This window comes from Phascolarctos cinereus, unplaced genomic scaffold, assembly GCF_003287225.1.
Source record: "Phascolarctos cinereus isolate Bilbo 61053 unplaced genomic scaffold, phaCin_HiC Scaffold_7;HRSCAF=346, whole genome shotgun sequence".
Classification (NCBI taxonomy): Eukaryota; Metazoa; Chordata; class Mammalia; order Diprotodontia; family Phascolarctidae; genus Phascolarctos; species Phascolarctos cinereus.
In genome coordinates this window covers 153,527,119-153,545,232 of record NW_027556180.1, presented here as the reverse complement: position 1 = coordinate 153,545,232, position 18,114 = coordinate 153,527,119, and the positions used below count along the sequence as shown (strand labels likewise).

General features: G+C 37.8%; 1 protein-coding gene across 1 annotated transcript in view; it reads left to right on the top strand.

Moving 5' to 3' along the window:
• Nucleotides 1-14,715, top strand: part of NALCN (sodium leak channel, non-selective) — a 516,511-nt gene extending 501,796 nt beyond the window's left edge. Inside the window, 6 exon segments of the mRNA XM_020964043.2 lie at nucleotides 78-193; nucleotides 2,315-2,472; nucleotides 4,793-4,943; nucleotides 7,978-8,127; nucleotides 10,147-10,264; nucleotides 13,016-14,715. Coding sequence (XP_020819702.1) covers nucleotides 78-193; nucleotides 2,315-2,472; nucleotides 4,793-4,943; nucleotides 7,978-8,127; nucleotides 10,147-10,264; nucleotides 13,016-13,209 — 887 coding nt within the window. The 3' untranslated portion in view covers nucleotides 13,210-14,715.
• The last annotated feature ends 3,399 nt before the right edge of the window (nucleotides 14,716-18,114 follow it).

Genomic DNA, 18,114 nt, shown 5'->3' with positions numbered 1-18,114 from the left:
TTTAAAGTGCTTTACTTTTCTGAAAGTCATGGAAAATTAGGTGAAATGTTTAATTGTAGGGGTTTTTTCCCTTTTAGCTATAATTGTGGAGAATTTCTCTTTGTTTTATTCCACTGAGGAAGACCAGCTTTTAAGCTACAATGATCTCCGCCACTTTCAAATCATATGGAATATGGTAGATGATAAGAGAGAGGTAGGAAATTTGATGATGCTATTTTGTGCTGTAAATTCTTTCACATTTCACCCCCCAAAAGCATTTATTGTAACGTCTCAACCATTCTGCTATTCTTACTGTTGGTAATTGAAATGCACAATATCTTGATTGGCTCAGTAGGGAATCACTGACATTTTAAATCAAGAATTCATCAAGATCTGCTTTTTTTTTCCCATGGGTATGAGAATAGCCTAGGAAATGAGACCTCACCTATAAAAAAAATCTAGTGAAATATCTTTGTTATATTATCTAAAACCCTCACCAGAGCTTGAGTTAAAGAGAAAAGGGAAAAAAAAACCAAACAGAAATGGGATGCTTCTCTTCCATGCCCCATCACATTCCAAACCTTGAGAAGAAAGAGGAAAATTAAAGAAAAAGACAGGAAGCCAAAGGAACTTAACATAAAGTCTATCAAAAGCACTTGTTTGCAGCTTCCCCTTTATCTCTTTTTCCACCCTGTTGGTACCCTTATTCCTCAAACAGATATCCAGCTCCTTTAGGATATGATTGCCCAAGTTCCTCAATCGAGGTTCCCAACCCATACCTGCCCTTCCCTTTTATATGGGGACATCAAAATTTCTTTCTCTAGGCTCCTATTGTCAAACTGACTAGTTTCCCACCCTGCTCTTACCTAGCTAACATAGTGGAAAGCTGTTCCCGGCCTCCTAATAGCTTAATCCCAGTGCTTTCTGCCTCAATGAAAGTATATGCTTTTGCCCAAGTGAATCATACTTGATAAATTTTATGCCTACCTTGACCTAGGTCAATTGTAAACTAATCATTCCATAAATACGGAGAAAGGCTGTGAAATAATATTTGATGATAATAATAATAATAATTTATAAATATTTTCTTGGATGTCACCATACCAGATACACATAGTCTGCAATCTAGATAGAAGAAAAGCTTTCAAAATACAGAGACCAAGAAATAAAAATCAAAAACATGTAGGAACATGTGGAGGTACATGTTGTCTACTGAAAATGAGCTATTATCCCAATATTTTATTCAATAACAAAAAGCAGCTATTTTATTTACTTTTGTAGATTAAACATAAAAGAACATGTCCCAGGACCATTTCTATCTGAACTCCATTGAAAATTATGAGAACAAGTTAATAACTCACATTTATATTGGCTGTAAAGTTTAGTGAGAGCAAGCAAGTAAGCACTTATTATGCTCTTACTATGTTCCAAGAACTGGAAATACAAATAAAAGGGTGCTAGATAGTTGCTGCCCTCAAGGAGCTTTTACATTATAATGGGAAAAGACAAAATAGTGAAAAATTAGAGGAGAGGGAGAATGCATGTGATAGCATGGCTGGAGATATCTAAGAAGTGCTATGGAGCCAGAGACCTAACAAAATAATGCCAAAGCTGACCTATCAAAGTTCAGGGAGATTTTAAGCATGGAGCATAATTTTCCAGTAGGGAGGGAGTGGAGATGATGACTCAGTTTAAGACATCAAAGCTAGAGATATCCAGGAAGTGCAAAAAACATTTCTTCTCCACAATCGATATAACTAATACAAGTAGTATTGTCCTTGTTTTATAGATGAGAAAATTGAGGCCCTGACAGATTGTGTAACTTGACCACAGTCATATAGCTAGCAGGTGGAACTGCAAGTCTATGGTTCCTTCCCATATATACTGCGGTAAATTCTTGAAGAAGCAGAAAATCATTCTTTTTAGTTGTGTGTGTGTGTTTGTAAATATACCCAGGACCAGATTTATCAATGACCCACTCAAAGAGTATTAAGAGAAATCAGAAGAGAGAGAAACCAGTAGGACAGCCAGTGGCTAACAGCATAAGCCTGGCTAACACAGTATACAGGGTTTCCCTTCCTTGCTTTGGGAATCCATGTGGCTGTGTGTGTCCCAAAGAATAAGGAAAGAAGCATCCAACAGAATCTCGCATTAACATCTGATGCCCACCTTAGACTGTATAATACATGTAAATGTAAACTTTAGTAAAGCAATGAAACATAGCTACTGTGGTATCTTTGGAGAAATAGTTTCTATTGTGAACCTGAAACAGAAGTCTGAGTGAATTACTGTCTTCTAATGATAATTTACAAGTTATTGCACCATGTTATTTTAGGGGGTGATTCCAACTTTCCGCGTGAAGTTTCTGTTGAGGCTGCTCCGAGGGAGGCTAGAGGTGGATCTTGACAAAGACAAACTTTTGTTCAAGCATATGTGTTATGAGATGGAGAGGCTGCATAATGGTGGTGATGTCACCTTCCATGATGTGCTAAGGTACCATGTCAGGTTTTCATTACTGGAGCACTCATCATCCTCTGAATTAAATCCTCAAGACAAAATTGTGTATTTAGATCTATTTTAAATATGGGATCATAGAGCTAAAGGGTGTTTCATAGGCCACCTAGTTCAACCATTCCCCCATTTTGTTTTTTTAATTGACAATTTTTTTCTCTCCCTCCTACCCTGTCTCTAACTAATAAACATATTAATAACAAGTTATGCTGTCATAGTTATGAATAGGGATATTCCCCCTGCAGGGTAATTGGGCATTTATTTAATGGCCTATAGGATAACCTGTGCTCTTCATTATAGTCTAATGATGACCTACAAGTTGCTGAGCAATGCTGGAAGAGTGAGCCAACACCCTGGGGAAACTCTGATTAATGGCATGGTACTATAGGAATTTGCCCAGCCTGCTTTGTGAAGATAGGCCAATTCTGGTTAAAATATATGTAGGGAATTTTTATCAGCAGAGGAGTACCAACACTTAAAAATGTGAATATAAAAATAGCTAAGGCTCTAAATGCAATAATATGTAATTATCTTCAAAACATTCAGCAATTCCACTTCTAGATAGCTCTAATAGAAAGTTTTTCCTTATGTCAAGCCAAAACTGTATCTCTATAACTTTTTACCATTGCTATTAGGTCTAGAAATCTAATCCTTCTTCCACATGACAATCTTTCAAATGAATAAAGTCAATTATTATGTTATTATATTACTATGAGTCTTTTTCTAGGTTAAATATTCCCAGTTCCTTCAACTGACCCTTTTATGGGATATTTTTAGTCTTCTCGGCAACCTCATTGGCTTTTTCTGCACATGTTCCAGATTCAGTGTCCTTTCTAAAATATAGCAACTAGACCTACACCTAGTACTCCAGATGAGGCCAGGGCAGGGTACTTTAGAATTATATATAACTCCCCTCCCCCATTCTGAACAACTTAAAGCCAAAGAATGTCATTGTTCTCGGCATTGTCCCGCTGCTGATTCCTATTAAATTCATGGTTCACTAAGTCGTTCTTTCCATGAAATGTTATCTGTAGCCATTTGTTCCCCATTCAGTATACAGAAGATTTTTTTTCCATTTTTTTTTTAACTAGGCAATGGGGTTAAGTGACTTGCCCAGGGTCACATAGCTAGTAAGTGTTATGTATCTGAGGCTGATTTCAACTCAGGTTCTCCTGACTCCAGGGCCAGTGCTCTATCCACTGAATCACCCTACTGCCCCTACAGCAGATTGTTGAACACAAATATAATACTTTATATTTATCCCTATTAAATTGTATCTTATTGGACACATCTCATTATTCTAATAATGTCATGCTCTTTGTGATCCTAATTCTGTCATTCAGTAAATATTAGATACTTCCTACCTTCACCTTGGGCAGCTAAGTGGTGCAATGGATAGAGTATCAGGTCTGTAGTTAGGAACTCATCTTCCTGAGTTCAAATCCAGCCTCAGACACTTAATAGCTGTGTGACCCTGGGCAAGTCACTTACCACATTTGGCCTCAGTTCCTCATCTGTGAAATGAGCTGGAGAAGGAAATGGCAAACCATTCCAGTATCTCTGCTGAGAAAACCCCAAATGGGGTTATAAAGAGTTGAACATAACTGAAAATGACTAAATGACAATAATAAACTTTCATCTCATCAACAAATTTTATGAGTATGCAAAACCTTTGAGAATCTACTTGAAATTGATCAATTTAATATTGGTTCCAAACATTTACAAAGTTCTGAATCCACTTTCCCATGTCTCTCCATTTTTTTGCAAACACGTCATGAAAGATATCTCCAAATGACTTCCTGAAAACATTGTTTAACTTTATCTACAGTATTCCTTTAATCAATTAATATAGGAATTTTCTAAAATGGACATGGGATTAAGCTAGCATGACCCATACATAATGTATTCAGGCTAACCTAGAGCAATCACTGTTACCCTTTTTAAATGCCCACAAACCATTCCTTGAACAATGCTTTCTGAAATTTAGCAAGGAGTCAAGATTAAGTTCAACATTTTCTTTCCATTTGTTGAAAAGTTGGAAAATTTGCTTCCAATTTTGAGGCACCTTTCATATTCTCAAAGAATGTTATAAGGTTCTTTTGAGATCATGTAATCCACCTTCTTTTTTTTTTTCTGAGAGAGAATGAAACTAAAAGCCAGAGAAGAAAAGTGACGTGACCATTTCAGGGCACATGGTCAACTGCTGCTACAGCCAGAACTAGACCAGTCTGGTTCACTTATTGATACCATGATGCCTTCTGGTATCTTTGCCATATGTTAATGTTATTTATTCCCCCATCAGTATGCTCTCATACAGATCTGTGGACATCAGAAAAAGTTTGCAGCTGGAGGAGCTCCTTGCTAGGGAACAACTGGAGTATACCATAGAAGAAGAAGTGGCCAAGCAAACTATACGAATGTGGCTGAAGAAGTGTTTAAAGCGCATCAGAGCAGTGAGTTGAACAGGAAGCACATGTGTTGTTTTTGTTTTTTGCTTTTTTTCCCCTTTAATGTGGGAGAGAAAAAGGGAAAGTGATATTAACTACATATGGTTATAAACCTTTTAGGACCAAAAGCCAAATGCTTTTCTGACTAATCTAGCCCACTTGATTCTATCTACTGATGACAAAGCTAATAATTATTCAAAACTTAATTTTAGATAAATTAAAGACCCTGCTTTCTTTACAGTGTCCCCTTCCAGCTTGTTCCAAAAGCCTGCACTTTGTAACTTCATTGAATGATGTGGTTAAATGTAGAGGCTTTCTTAAAATAATTTTACAAGGAATGACTATTTGAAAAAATAGTTTTATTAAAACACTTGCTACTTGTTGATAAAACAATTGAGAGAAACACCAGTAGAACCCATGTATTAACTACCCATAGCTTTTTGGCAAGTAAATTCTATTTATCACTAAAGAGGCTTCCATCATGTTGGTAATGTTTAATTTCTAGCAAAGGCAACCTGTCTTGAGAGTTTCCCATTTCACTCTGTCTTCAACTCTAGTGCCTAAAATACCTGATTTTAACAACATGCTCTTCATGAATTAATGTTTTTTGATCAATATCCTGTGAGTATACCCTACACGTAGGAAGTTCATGTCACTTATGTGACTGGACTTAGGAGCTGTTATGATGCTAGAGGCATCATAACCCACCTAAGATTTTGGACAGGAAATTCAAATTAGATACTTAGTGTTTCTCTATGGTATACATTTTCCAGCTTATTTTCAAAGAGAAGCATAGTCCTTAAAAACTTCAGAATAGTACCTACCTATTGGGAAATGATAATGAGAAAAAGAACAACACCACTAATAATAATAATTAGGGTTTATATAGTCATATATATATATATATATATGTATATATATATATATATATATATATATAGTCATATATATTGTATATATATATATATATATATATATATATATATATATATATATATATATATATATAGTCTTGCAAAGCACTGTTTTGATCAGTACCTGAAACCTAGATAAAATCTTGCTTGGGATTACCCAAACAGTCTACATTAAGGCCAATACAAACACCCAGACAAATATCGTGTCATAGATCCATTCAGATATTTTGGCCTATCCACATAAATATAGCATTCAGTCAATAAGCATTGATTAAGCAACTACTGTGTGCCAGGTACTGAGGATACAAGTACAATGAATGAAACAATCCCTTCTTACATCCTAATGGAGGAGATGAGCATATAAATTTAAGTAGCAGAAATATAAAGTGAATAAATACAAATAGATAAGAAGTAGTTAAATATAAGGTTGTTTGGTAGGGAAGATCAGGAAAGACTTCATGGAGAAAATGATGCTTGAGCTGGATCTAAAAAAGACAAGAAGGGATTCTATCAGGTGGAGGTAAGGAGAAAGTGTACATTCCATGCATAGGAAAGAGCCAGGGCAAAGGTATAGAGAGAGAGGAGATCAAATGTCATGCATGAGGAACAGAGAGAAGGCAAGTAGGACTGTATCAGTGTGTGTGTGTGTGTGTGTGTGTGTGTGTGTGTCTGTGTGTTGGGGGCTCAGGGTACTATTGTCCAATAAGATTCAAAGGGAAGTTTGGGAGAGGAAGAAAAGAAAATGAGTTCAGTTTTAGACATGCTGAATTTGAGATGTCTCTAGGGTATCCAGTTTGAAATGTACAACAGGCAATTGGCAATGTAGGACTGAAGCCCAAAGGAGACAGTGGGGCTGGATGGACACATACAAACAGAAAAACAGACTTTTCATATGCATGTATGCAAACACAGATGAATCACCTGCATAGAAATGATAATTAAATCCATGGGAGCTGATAAGATTATCAAGCAAGAGAATGTAAAGGGAGGAGAGAAGAGGGACTGGGAGAGAACCTTGAGAAAACACGCACAGTTAAGGAGTTTGTGAATGATGAGCCAGCAAAAGTGACTAAGGAGTGTTCAGTTTGGTAGGAAAACTCAGAGAGGAGAGGTCACCCCGCAGCACAGGGTGGTCAACAGTTTCAGATATATCAAGAAGGATAAGGACTGAGAAAAGAGTATGAGATTTGACAGTGATGGGATCATTACTAACTTTGGAGAGAACAGTTTCAGTTGAGTGATGAAGGAGAATAGGCATGGAGGAGGCAAATGGTAAGAGGAATCCAAAGTTCAGGTTTGGAAAGAGGTCAGTGGCAAGGAAGCTAGGAAGTAAAGATCAAAGGACATTGTAGAGTTGAAATTTTTAACATTCTCCTAACTGGAGAGTGAGGAGTGAGTGAAGTCAGAGCAAGAGTCATGGCCTCTACAGAAAATACTGATGGGTTGAGGTACTGGAGCTCTGGATGATGACAAAGAATAGGTTTAGGAGGGATGAATAAGGGAGAAGTAGGATGATAGGAAATTATATTTTGTGGAGCCAGGAAAGTTTAGGAGGTCTGTAACAGACTATGGGTCTGGCTCACCTCCAGATCATCCAGGCTTCAGAAAGTGCCAAAATTAATCCAAGAATTCTCTCCTGCTCTGTAAGGAGAACCTGGGTAAGAATAGCTCTTCCCATCCACCATAGTCTTATTAACTATCTAGTGCCTCTAGATTGGAAATGACTTGAGTCTAGGCAAGACTAGACTACCTAAAGCCAAGACCCTGAGAGTGGAATAGTAAAATAAAACAAGGAGGGGGGAAAAAAACAGACAACAACAATGTACATAGGCAAATACAATCTGAGATCAATGTAGAGAACTATTCAAATTTTTATGCAAATGGCATGAAAGGGGATAGAAAACATTATTATGTTTCCAAGCCATTATTTACATCAGCTGGAACCTTATCTCTAAAAATGTTAATGACAGCAAGTTAGAAGATGAGATTATAAAAGTCTTGACAAAATGGAATTGGGACCCAGATGATGGCTGCTGAGTAAGGTGTTTTTTTTCCTCCCTTCTTAAGATAACTGTCTGGGTGTATACTCATAGATACACACACTTATACATTTTTTTCTGCCTTAGAAACAACAGCAGTCATGCAGCATCATCCATAGCCTTCGAGAGAGCCAGCAACAAGAGCTGAGCAAGTTTCTGAATCCTCCTAGCATTGAGACAACACAGCCAAGTGAAGACATGAATGCTAATAACCAAGATAATAACATACAGCCAGAGGTATGGGTCCTTATCAACACCTGTTTTTACAAAAAAAAAAAATCTATTGTTACTGGTCACAAAACTGCTTCAGACAAAATGCCAATATTCCAAAAAGCTGATCTTGAAGCAGGAAAAATAGAAGATACTCACTAAATATTATTGTTCAAGTACCCACTGATCCAGAGCTTTCGAATTTGTATAATACTAGGAACTAGTTAATGCTGTTTTGGGAAGTGCCTAATTTTTATGGTAAGACTCAGAGTCCTCAAGTGGTAGTTATATTAGCTTTAGGCTAGGGTTTAATGACACCCCTAAAAGTACCCAATTTGTTTCCAGGGAGTGTTTCATGTCCTAAGAGAACATAGCTCATCTACCCTAGATACTAAGAAATATTTTCATTCCACTCACCCAGTCATATGAACTCCTTCTAAAGACAATGAAAAGCTTTATAATTGGCTTCCAACATACTTAAGTGGGAAAATACACTGAGGGCTCATTCTTCCTTGGCTGGGCATTGGAATAGCATATGGATATACAGCAGAAATTATCTCTAGGACCTACTATTACTGGGACATAGCATAATTTCATCTATAAACCCAATCATCTACAAGTCTATTTTAAAAAAAAAATACAGACAGTAATCAAAATCCTGGAGAGACTTGTGCTATTATGAACAGCTGGCAAAGAAATCCTATTCCTTCCCATCAGCCTTTGTGATGTTGCGATTGTTATTTGAGGTTAATGACCTGGAGTAAATCCAGCATTTTGAGAAGGGTTCTCTGATGGCACAACAGCATTGTGGTGTATTTATAACCGCATGAGGTTCTAGAGATAAAATCATCAACCTAAAACACAATAGACCAGCAGGATGCCCCCATTGTACTATGGGCCAGATATAGGTGCATCCTTTGTACTTGCAGAAAAAACATAAACTATCGGTCACTACCAGTAGGGTAATGTTGACCACAGAGACTTTTACTGATAACTAGAACTGCAAAAAGTTTTTCAAGGTGGGGGTCACTTCTGCTGAAGTCTTCTAACCCATTTGCCCTAGTTACCTGGTCTAAAGCAGCATGGTGTAGTAGATAGAAGGCTGACCTTAGAGTCATTAAGACCTGAGTTCAAATCTTACCTCTGAAACATACTAGCTGTATGACCATAGGCAAGTTTCCTCTTGGTACTCTGGGCAACTCTTGACAGTTAACCATCCACATCAGAGGAGGGGTCTCCTTATGCCAGTGAAATCGTGGGTCCAGAACAACAACAACAAACCAATAGACAAAAATCTAGACTAAAATAGCATTACTGAGTAAGATAGCTGGAAAGAGACAGGCAATGAAAGGAGAGGGTTATGAGAACGAAGGGACATAAAGGAAAGTAAAAGGGGACCTGCAAATTATTTTCTTTTTCATGAAGGAAAGGGTCACTGATGTGAAAGAAAGCAAAAAGGGCAATTTGCAGCAGGACAGGGATGAAGTTGCAGAAAAGCTGGAATTTAGGAGAGGAAAGGATAGGAAAGAAAAGATGGGAGTGGAGGATTAAAAAAGACAAATTCACCTCTGCCAACCAGAGCATCTTCCAAGTCCTCCTTTCTGGTATACAGATAACTCAAACTGGTCTGATCACCAGTATTCTCAATGGCTGTATGCCCAGCAAATACACTCCAGTAGCAAACAGATAAAGTCTAGTAAGACCTTTAAGGGAAAAATGTAGGAAAACGTAGTGTACGAAGAATATCCCTTCCTCAAATTTAGACCTAGGGCCTCTTTTCTTTCCTTGATACTTTTAATTCTTTTTCTCTTGCTTTGTTTCTTCATCATGCTACTAATCCATCTTCCTTGTCTCCCCACAATTCATTTTCTTCATGTATGGAAGTCGATTCAGCACATGGCAGATCTCTGTAAACCAGAGCAATCTTTTAAACCAGCCTTTTAAACCAGGGCTGAGATGGTGGTTCAAATAGGTAGCATGGGGAAGAGAAAAGAACTCAGTGTGAATAAGTAAATGCAACATTTTGGTTCTTCTTCATCCATTTAGACAAGTAGCCAACAGCAGCTTCTGAGTCCAACTCTGTCAGATAGAGGAGGGTGTCGGCAAGACTCTACAGATGCTGGGAAACCCCAAAGGAAATTTGGGCAGTGGAGATTACCCTCAGGTAAGTCTATTAATGTCCAAATCATTCTTCTATTCAGGGATTATAAATGGATGTGTGTTTATGTTTCAAAATGTTGCTTTACATTTAAAAAATGTGTTTCAGAAGAGACAAAAAGGAAGGCCAAAAATTAGAGCCTAAAATTCTAGGCTTCAGTGTATTGATTGTATTCTACTGACAATCAGGAATCTTTTACCCAGGTGTATCCCTAAGAAACACATAGGATGCTTTGGAGAAACAGAAAGAATTGTTAAGGGGATCCTGTAGTTGTCCAGCCATGAGCAGTAGAGGGCTGGAACTCAGGGGGCAGCAGTAGTAAGGAAAAGCAATGGATAAAAAGAGACATTTTGAAGAAAGAATGAACATGGTAACTTGTTGAACATAGAGAAATCTAGGCTGACTCCTACATTTCAAATCTGAGCAACTACATTAATGGTAGTACCCTTGACAATAAAAAATGCATGAGGCAGGGAAAAGAGAAGGGCACTTGAGTGATTGCAGTGGGACACCATGGTAAGACAGAGAGATGTATTTACATAAGTCAAGTGCTTTGCAAACCTTAAAAGTAAGTAACCCCGACTTGGTCATTGTTTGGGCCCTGATTGGCTCAGAGTGAATGTAAATAAACCCTGAGGGTCTTACTCCAACCAGATTGATTTGGGGGGAGGGGAACTAGGTAAAGAGGCCATTCTCTGCCTCATTTCTTACCTAGCCCTAATCACTGAATGAGCATTGCCTCAGTCAAAATGAGACCTGTTAAAGACCTTATCTTAAGGTCTCTAGGGCCATCCAGTTGTCCTGACTGATAATCTGGCCACTGGACCCAGATGGCTTCGGAGGAGAAAGTGAAGCTGGTGATTTTACACAGTCCTGCCTCACTTAAATCCAATTCACTTGCATGTTATGGCATCACCTCCCTGATGTCATGGTCCTCTTCCAGAACGAAGGACAAACAACAACAAACCTTAAAAGTGCTATATAAATGCCAGCTATTATATATATATATATATATATATATATATATATATATATTTATATATATATATATATATATATATAATCTATATATATATATATATCCCTACATGCTCACATACACCTAAATATGTATGTATATACACATATATATTATATATATATATAGTTGTTATTATCATTATTATTAGCCTCCCATAAGTCATGAACATTCTGGAAAAGCTGTAAACATAAAACTAAATCATCAACATGTAAATAATATTTGAAGCTTGGCACAGGGTGCGTCATGTCTGCAGAGGAGGCCAAGAAGCCTCCCTCAAAAAAGCAGAAAGAACAGGAAGAACATTGTCCCTTGGCATAGAAGCCCAGAAAGAGATTTTCTTTAGTAATGGATTGCTCTTTAGTATATAGCTCATTGTTTTGTTATTTTTCAAAGGCAGTAGCCAGCAGAGCACAAGCTCTGGTAGATTCTTCCACAAGTTGGAAAAAAACCAAGCATGGGTCCAGTGATGAACCAAACAGAAACTGCATTGCATTAGATTCTTGGCTCTGCCATTTACTAACTCTCTGGCCTTGGGCAAGTCACTTAGTTTCTCTGTTCTTTAATTTCCTCATCGGTAAAATGGGGAAAGAGGAAATGGATTCCACGTCCTCTGAGTTTCCTTTTAGCTCTTAAGTCTGTAATCCTATGACCAGCCTGACTGAGGTCAGAGACACTCATCTTTAGGCTGATTCATGGAGTGACTGATTTATTTTGGTCATAGAAACTCCTGAAGACCATCTCCAAAATTCTAAAGGGATTGCCATTTGTGTCAGTGAACAAGTACCCATATAGATGAAATCACATCCATGAAGTGTTGATATTTGTTTAACTTGACTCTACTTTGTATATATTTTTTTTCTTTCTTTCTTTTTGGCTAGGCAATGGGGTTAAGTAACTTGCCCAGGGTCACACAGCTAGTAAGTGTCAGAGGCTGCATTTGAACTCAGGTCCTCCTGATTCCAGGGCCCATGCTGTATCCACTGCACCACCTCGCTGCCTCCATTTTGTGCATATTTCTACAAATTTCATAGGAGGTGAAGTTTTAGGAAGAAGTGAGTGGTCAAAAGCATCAAAAGCTAAAGAAAAATCGAGGGTACTTGCAGGGGAGGAACCAGAGCCCTAGCTATCTGGAAAGTCTAATTTGCTATATTTGCAAGATCTTAATATGATACTAATTTATACCAACACCTTGTGTTACCAAATTGTATCTTAAAGATAAGTAGTTCTCAAGTTAAAATTTCAAAATTGGCTATAAATACACAATCACTGTCCTCCTTTGAGGACACTGAAGGTTCTTGTGAGGAGTCAAAGAAAAATAAAACTTACCTTGATTGGTTCTTTCTATTCAATCTATTCCAAATCTCCTTCACATTTTCTCTCCTTTCTATGTACGTGTATACAATTCTCTACACACATCAATTTCTCCACCTCCTTGACCCAGGTGGTAGGCTTCCATGATAATCAGCAGGTAAATATGTTGCTCATGGATTCATTATGAGGCCTTTTTAAAAGGCATATGAAAAACAAGTATGACTAGGACAACCTACAACAGGATTAGAAAATCTTTTTCAGATATAATGATTATATCACTGAGCAGAATTCACTTTGATAAACTCTGCACAAGGCACATTTGCCAAGAGTGTTAGTAGTCATACAAATGTAATGTCAAAACCACTTAGGGGTCTGCAAAAAAGAGTCAGAACAGACAGCCATAACAGCACTCTCTAATTCCACAGCACCAAAACCAATAAGCCATTCTGTGTCTTCGGTCAATCTGAGGTTCGGCAGTCGCACCACCATGAAGTCAGTAGTATGCAAAATGAACCCCATGACTGACACCGCTTCCTGTGGCTCCGAAGTCAAAAAGTGGTGGACACGGCAGCTAACGGTGGAGAGTGATGAAAGTGGAGATGACCTTCTGGATATCTGAGTGCAAACCAATACAAATAGAAGTCTCACTGTCAAACCAGTCTTCAGATCCCCTATCCTTTCAAGTGAACAAGCTGTAACCAATGTATAACTTCAACTTCTCACAGGGTGGTTTGGTTTGGTTTTCCCCCTTCAATATATCACCGTGCTGCCACTGAGAACACAAAGGGAGCCCGCCTAACGAACCTGTGTTTGGCCAGTTGGCGACTTACATTCCCTAAAGAAACAGTGTATGATGATACTATTAATAAAGTTAGAAATCATGTCATGAGCAGCTGTAGATCATTTAAATGTCATGTACCCTGCCTCTGTAAATTAAGATCTATATTCAGATACGCCCTCCTGCATTGTTACCTCCCAAAAACCAAGTGGCCCAAAGTGGCCATTCTGTGGTAGAGGAGAAATGACTTTACTTCATGTTTTCCCCAATTCACTCTTGGGAGAATGTATTATTTATGATTGATCTGAAAAGGTCAACACTACAGTCATGCTAAGAGATAGTATTTTTACACACTATAAAATCTGAATTTTAAAAGATACCTTCTGTTTTCTTATATTCTTTTCTAAATATGCAAAAAAATTAGAAATCAGAACAAGTCAAATTCTAGCCTCAGTCATTCTCACACAACTTCCCACTTGTTTCAGGGGAAATTTGTGTGTAGGTACCAGGCAAAGAATTCAGCCCATGGGGACTAACTGGCTTAAGACAAACCTGTAAATAGATAACTTGGGGACATAATTATATAAATAGTTTGACTTCCATAAAGAGCCTTCAACAAATAACAATGATAATAATAATAATAATAATAAAATTAAAATAAAATAAAGGAAGCTGTGGGGTTCAATTCTATAGGACTCACCTGTATGATATTGCTGTAGACTTCATTTCTTTTTTTTTTCTCTAATTACAAAGACCTGACTCAGCAGTGAGATCTCAGTGCTTTGCCTCACTACAACTTTTCTGCCAATAGAATTTCCTGTAGAAATAATGGTCTCTCCTAAGAGTCTGCCTACTGCTCACAGCAGCCAGGGTGCATGGCAACTTCTGTTCTTCCCAAGATCAGTGGTGTACCTCCTCTGAGAAAGTCCAAAATGTGGAATGCCTGGAAAGCAGGATTTGTGGCATTATTGCTCACCTTGGGAAGCAAAGTGGATCTAGACCACATAATCCATCTTTCCTGGGTTTGCAGGTTTGTTGTGCAGGACATTTCATAATCTTTTTTTTTTTTACTACTGTAATTGTCTCAGAGAGTACATACTCTTTGTGGTGTTTGATTTACTTTAAGTTGATTCAGTTCTATACCTTCTTAAAATAGGTGCATTGGACTTTTTCTGTATAACATCTTTGAAGAAGTGTTGACAGTCTGTCATTAATGGGATTACTTGTGACTATGAGTTTATGGAAAACTTCACATCACTGTGGTCAGAAAAGGATTACATTTGGTTTTGTGTTTGTTTTGAAGTTTACCTTTTGTACATAATAAAAAAGAGATAAACTCCGTTTATAAAAGAACCAAATCTGCATTGCAAGTTATTTATTACTTCTTTTTCCTGAACCAGTTAATAAATAAATCATAGTTATCTGCTATAATTTGTCAAAACCCAGTAGTAGACATATAGCACAATTAAAGAGACCTTATTTTAGATGAATTCAGTGGGTCAGAATGTTTCCATTTACAAGTGGATAAGATTAGGTGGGAGAACTCTCATGCTGTTGAAATCCAAATGAGGAAAGATATATATCTGCCCAGGACTCAGACTTAGGATCTGGAAGGGAGCTTAGAGCATTGGTTCTCAAAGTGTGGTCCAAGAGAGGCTGAGGGATCCATGAGGTCAAAACCTTTTTATAATAATACTAAGACATTATTTGCCTATTAAAATACTGCTCACCTTTCCAAATGCACATCTGTGTAAGGCCAGATTTTCTTTATATATGTCCACCAAAACAATACATCTCAGAAGAGTGACTGCAGAAAGAAATAAAGAATCCATATATCTTCTATTTAGCCAATTAGAGAGATTTGCAAAAATAGATAAAACTGTGATTCTTCTTAAATGTTTTTATTTTGGAAAATATGGAGTTGTATTTAAACTATAATATGAAATAGGTTTATTATTATTTTAAATTATATCACTTTTAATATCCAGTATAGTAAATACTGATAGACATAACCACATAAACAAAAGCTCTTTTGGGTCATCAATGATATTATAGAGTACAAAGGGGTCCTAAGACCAAAAAGTTTGAGAATTGCTGATTTAAATCAACACCCCAACTTTATAGGTCCATCAAGGTCAAAAAGTATTTATTAAAAATACTGGCTGTGTGCCAGAGACAGTTCTAGACACTGGAAATAGAAAGATAAAAATGAAATAGCTCCTGTCTTTTGGGAGCTTTCATTCTTTATGGAGAGATGACACATAGATGGATAAATATATACAAATGCATACAAAGAAATCTTGGGTTATGAGGGCACAAATAAGTGATGGGTTCCCCATCCTTGGAGGTCTTCAAGTAGAGGCTGGAGTGACACTTGTCTGGGGATTTCTTTCATGTATGAGTTGGACTAGATTAATTAAGAGCTTACTATGTACTTGTATACTATGTGGGTATACAAGTGGAAAAAGTGAGACAATACCTGTTCTCAAGGAGCTCACACTCTAATATGGGAGACAACCCATTAAGAGAAAGTTTAGTTGTGGAAAGAATGGAAAATCCCAGGGTTCCTTAGGTTGTATTATTACATTAGGTCAGATGACAATGTGAATGACTGTTGAGGTCCCTTCCAAATCTCAAATTCTGTAATTCTGTTAGTCCAGATGAAGCAAAATCTTAAAAGCTAACATGTGAGCTGAGGAAACTAAAGCGCAGAAAAATGAAATTACTGGCCCAAGGTCAAGCAGGTAACAAGTAGACAGGATTTGAACCTGAACCCTTGGCTGTCAAATGTAATGTATTTTCCATACTTCATGCTTCCTCTCAATGTCTCATAGAAGATTTCTTTTTTTGGTTCAGTGTACTTGGGTAATAGAACTCCATTTTCCCAAGACTGCTGAGCCCTCTCTGAAAAGTCTGCAATTAAGGTTCAGCAGAGGCGGGCATTATTGTTCATTCTGCAAGGAAGTAAGGGGCTAATAGCAGCTGGAGTATTTAAAGGCATAGCATCCCTGAAATATCACAAGGGGAAAAAGAGATGATCCACTTGTCATTATAGCAAGCAGTGCTGACCGACAGGATGAGTGGGAATCTTTTGTCCATTCTTCCATTTCACTACTAAATACATATATACAAACTAAAACAAAAGGGTTACACAGATGGGAAAACATGACAATAAGCCATAGCAGCACTCAGGGAGGCCAGACTTCAAGTACTAATCCTCTCATTATACCACCCACTGTCTCTAATCAAAACCATTCCATTTGATCTGGGAGCATCCATTAAGTGTAAGGGGTAGGAGATTTGAAATGAGACCACCTCATATGCACTGGGCATCTGGCCGAATCAGGGAAATCCAAAGGAGAAAACCAATGATGGAGCAGAGGCAAGTCATTATTACAAGCAGAGTGCTGCTATTAACCCAGTCATTTTTTTTAAATAACAACTGAAAACCAGTGGTATGGGAAACAGCTGGCTACAGAATCAAACACCCAGCAGTCAGCCCTTTGTCCTCTACCCAAGCACAAGGAGACAATCTGGTTGTCTGTCTTGGGTAGCATAAGTTATTGGCAACACATACCTGGGCTAGGTGAGGAGTCAAGCATGGCTGCTTTGTTAATTTCCTTCCCCCCTCCCTATCCCAACCCAAATATACTGAATGAGACACCTAACCTCATTTATTTTTCCAGTCCTCCTTAAAGTTCCTGCCAATGCATTACCGTTATAACTAGATTAACAAAAAGTAAGGTGTTATCAATGTGTTACCATCAAAAAAAGCACTGGCTCTCTAGGTTCAAATCTCACCTCTGACACTACCCTTTATGGCCTAGGCAAGTCACTGAACTTTTTCAGGCCTGTAAAATGAAGACTAGACTTGATGGCTGCTGGGGTCCTTTGCAACTGGTCTGTGATAGCTGTCTACACTCAGGGAGTCAATGATTCATTCATTGGCTCCCTGAGTTGGATAGACCTCAATGTCTTCTCTTTTCTCCAATATCTCTGCAAGATAGGGAAGAAAACTACCTCATGCCAAGATTTGGACATTGACTTGATTTATGGTTGGAATTGCTTAGATAACAGCTTTACTCCACTCTTTAATTCAGGTCAACGTCCATAGACAGTAGTTCTATAAACTTATAGCCCTACTGCCAGGACATACAAAATGAATTCTTTGCATGAGTTCTGTGTTGTCTTATATTTTTCCCCTCCAAATGCAATGACTGTCTCTATAGGGTGGTATCTAGGTAAAGACATAAGTATTCAAAAGAAGCTGTCTGGAAATCTTAGTGATTGATCAATTTATTGTGTAAGTTTTCTTATGCAATAAATTGAATGAAACCATGAGGAGATGAATGTATTTTGCCTCAGGGCAGAAAACAACAAAGACCTCAGTTATTAGGTCAAGTGCTATTGCTTCCTGGGTATCAGAACACTGTTTCGCTCACAAGAAACCTCTTAACTTCTATTCCCTCTTACATGGGTAATTTTTAGTTTATGTGCCACATTCTGCCAAAGACTCAATGCTGAGTTAAGGAAGTTTAGAGGGAGATTGTATGGTACCTCAAAAAGAGCACTGGCTCTTTGGTCAAAGGGCCTGAGTTCAAATCCCATCTCTGACATTATGTGACTTGGAATTTCCCTGAGTCTAAGTTGCCTCAACTATAAAATAAGGGGATTGTCTCTGATGGCCTCTACAATCCTTTCCAGCAATTTAATCCTATAAGCTATGACACATTCCTACAGTCTGAG